We start from the raw sequence: 3,856 nt of genomic DNA on the forward strand, positions 1-3,856 counted from the left end.
GTGAATCAAGGGAATCAAACTTGGGTCCTCTAGAAGAGCTCTTAACTGCTGAGCCAACGCTACAGCCCCTTTACTGAGAATTTAAAGACAAATACCTTTGGAGAGTGTTGCATGCAATTGAAACTCTAAAGATGTTTAAATATTCATGTTACTGTCTCTGTTTTACACAGTCTTCTTGGGAAAGATCAGACCTTTCAAACAGGATTTTTAAAATACACAATATGAGCTACTGAATAAAAACTCTACGACATGCAAATTTGCCTTTCCACTTATTAACCAATCCTGCCACTTAATATAACAGCACTCAGAAGATTTTTGCATTAAGCACACCTGCTTCAACACCTTCTGTCCTCTGATGTTCTCAAGTCTCCCTGGAATGTAGTTCCAGGCCTGACAAGCCTAATAATATCTAAAACATCACTGAGGTGATGTTTCCAAGCAACACCATCTTGGGGGGGTTCCTCGTATCCCAGCTCTGTGTGGGTGTCATAGGGAACTCACTGCTCTTCATGCTGTATGTGTACAGCTTCTTAGTCAGATCCCGCTTTAGAAGACCTATTGATCCCATTTTCATGCACCTGGTATTTGTCAACATGTTGACAGTCATATTTGCTATGATATCATATATCATGTCATCCTTTGGAGTCAGACACTTTCTGGATGATGTCGGCTGTAAGGCAGTTTTATATGTGTTCAGAGTCACCCGGGGTTTGTCCATCTGCACTACCTCCATTCTAAGCACGTTTCAAGCCATCACCATCATTCCCAGTAACTCTAAGTGGGCATGGCTTAAGCCTAAACTCTCTACATGGACGTGTTGCTCCTTCCTGTTTTCCTGGCTCATCAACCTGCTCATATATGTGCACATCATTGAGACTGTGGTAGCTAAAATCAATCACACTGATGTTGGTGATGGATATTATCATGTTTACTGTAAAAGAATACTACCATATTACATTGCTCAAGAATTTTTCCTGAGTGGTATCTTAATAGGAGACATTCTCTTTATGGCCATCATGATGTTGACCAGTTTCTATATGGTGACTCTCCTTTACAAACACCGCCAGGGAGCCCAGTATCTCCGTAGCCCAAGCCTCACCAGCCAGCAATCTCCTGAGCTCCGAGCCACTCACAGCATCTTGTTGCTGGTGAGCTGTTTTGTGATCTTTTATTGGTTGAACAATTTCATCACCCTTTATGGGTTGTATACACATGAAAGATTACCAACATTGGGGGTAATTATTGTAATTGTGTCGTCATTCTACCCTACTTTCTGCCCATTTTTACTAATGAGCAATAATAAAATAATTTTGCAGTTTATTTCTTCTTTATCAGTACTGAGAATTACCTGTTTTCAAAGAATATTTGGTGGATGATATGAAGGCCAGATGTGCTCATTAACAAACAAATCTCTTTAATGATGTATGTGATAAGTTGGAAGCTGTGTGGCTCTTGATCCTTGATATGGTCCATGTTAGAATTCACACAAGTTGTATGTTTTCAAATCTTAGATTATATTTTGTCTCAATAAAAATTACATCTATACCATTTATTTAATTTTTATATTTACTGTCAACTTAAATTATAATACCTTGGAGCTTGCTATAAAAATATGGTCTGGGGTTGGAGAGATGGCTCATAGGTTAAGAGCACTGACTGCTCTTCTAGAAATTGATTCCCAGCACCCACATGGCAGCTCACAACTGTCTGTGACCCCAGTTCCATTGGTCCAACACCCTCACAAGACATATATGAATGGAAAACATCAATGCATATAAAATAAATAAATTTTAAAAAAACGTGGTCATGTTGAACTCTGTGTGAGTGCCATAACACCCACACATATTTTATACACATGGTCCTACACACATGCAAGGGGACAGACAGACAGACAGACATACATACATACAGACAGATAGAAATATAGATAGATGGTTGGATGGGTGGATAGATAGATGGATGGATAGATAGATACATAGATGATAGATAGATAGATAGATACATAGATGACAGATAGATACATAGATGGATACATAGATAGATACATAGATACATAGATATATACATAGATATATACATAGATACATAGATATATAATGATAGATAGCTAGATACATACATAGATGATAGATAAATACATAGATGATAGATACATAGAGAGATACATAGATAAATAGATAGATACATAGATAGATAGATGATAGATGATAGATAGATGATAGATAGATAGATGATAGATAGATAGATAGACGGACAGACAGGCAGATAGACAGATAGACAGACAGACAGACTTTTCAAACATTTTTTCATTTTGATACTCTGATTAGGCTGAAGTCAGGAATTCTGCTGAAGAGAGGGAGAGGATTGTAGGAACCAGAGGGGTCAAGGATATCACCAAAAAGCCCACAAAATTAATTTACCTGGGCTCATGGGGCCTCACAGACACTGAATTGACAACAAGGAAGTCTGCATGAGACTGACATAGGCCTTCTGCATATATGTGACAGTTGTGTAGCTTGGTCTTCTTGGGGGACTCCTAACAGTGAGAGCAGGGGCTGTCTCTGACTTTTTTGCTGACATTTTGGACCCTTTTTCTCATACTGGGTTGCATTGCCCACTCTTAACACATGGGGAGGTCCTTAGTCTTATTGTAACTTGATATGCCATGTTTTGTTGATACCCATGGAAGGCCAGATCTTTTCTGAACAGAAATGAAGGGACAGTAGATGGGGGACACAGAGACACATGGACATAGGGACTGGGAGGAGAAGAGGGAGAGAAAACTTTGATCAGGATGTAAAATTAATAAATTATTATACACTCACTTTGGAAATCAATATGGCAGTTTCTCAGAAAATTGGGAATTGATCCACCTCTTGGTCCAGCTATACCACTTTTGAGCATATACCCTACAGTCTGTCCTGTCTATGGGATGTACAGGGGATTGGGGGGAGAGAATGGAGAAGTGACCAATCAATGACTAGTCTAGCCTCAGACACATTACCACCAGAGTGAGCCCGCCCCCAACACTGCCTGGAGTGCCAGCACTCAGAGCCTGGATGGTCCAGAGACCTAGGATAGAACCAAACACAACTGGAGAAAAAAAATAAAAGTCAGTCTAATGATGCCTAATGATATTCTACTCTATTCATAGACTGGAGACTATCCCAATTTTCCTCAGAGAATCTTCATCCAGCAACTGATGGAAACAGATGCAGAGACCTAAAGTCAAGCATTAGACTGAGCTCAGGAAATCCTGCTGAAGAGAAGGAAGGATTGTACAAGCTGGGGGTGGGGGGTGGGGGATGGTGTTCAAGGACATCACAATTCACAAGGGAACCCATAGCAACAACTAACCTGGGCTCATAGAAGCTCACCAAGTATGGATCTACAGCTAGGGGGCCTGCATGTGTGTGACATATAACTAGGCCCTCCACATATGTGTGATAGTCGTATAGTTTGATCTACTTGTGGGAATCCTAGCAGTGGAAGCAGGGACTGTCCCTAATGCTTTGCCTGGCTTTTGGGAACCTGTTCCTCATACTGGATTGCCATGACCAGCCTTAATACAAGGGGAGGAGCTTAGTCTTACCTCAATTGGATATGCTATGCTTTGTTGAAATCCTTGGGAGGCCTGACCCTTTCTGAACAGGAATAGAGAAGTGGATTGAAGGGGGGATGGGAAGGAGGGAGAGGGAGGTGAGAAAAGAGGGGGAAATGTGATCAGAATGTAAAATAATTGAATACATTTAATTAATAAAACTTTTAATTAATTAAAAAACAAAAAATGTTTATTTTATATGTACTTTGTTTCGTTTTGTTTTTTGAGATAGAATCTTTGTATGTAGCCCTGGCT

At 40.0% G+C, this 3,856-nt stretch overlaps 1 protein-coding gene across 1 annotated transcript; it reads left to right on the forward strand.

Annotated features, from left to right (window-relative positions):
* Window positions 1-428: 428 nt before the first annotated feature.
* Window positions 429-1,376, forward strand: LOC119821815 (vomeronasal type-1 receptor 4-like). Its single transcript, XM_038340930.1, has one exon. The coding sequence runs from the start codon at window positions 429-431 to the stop codon at window positions 1,374-1,376; it is 948 nt and encodes a 315-aa protein (XP_038196858.1).
* The last annotated feature ends 2,480 nt before the right edge of the window (window positions 1,377-3,856 follow it).

The sequence above is a fragment of the Arvicola amphibius genome, chromosome 8 (genome assembly GCF_903992535.2).
Source record: "Arvicola amphibius chromosome 8, mArvAmp1.2, whole genome shotgun sequence".
Taxonomy (NCBI): domain Eukaryota; kingdom Metazoa; phylum Chordata; class Mammalia; order Rodentia; family Cricetidae; genus Arvicola; species Arvicola amphibius.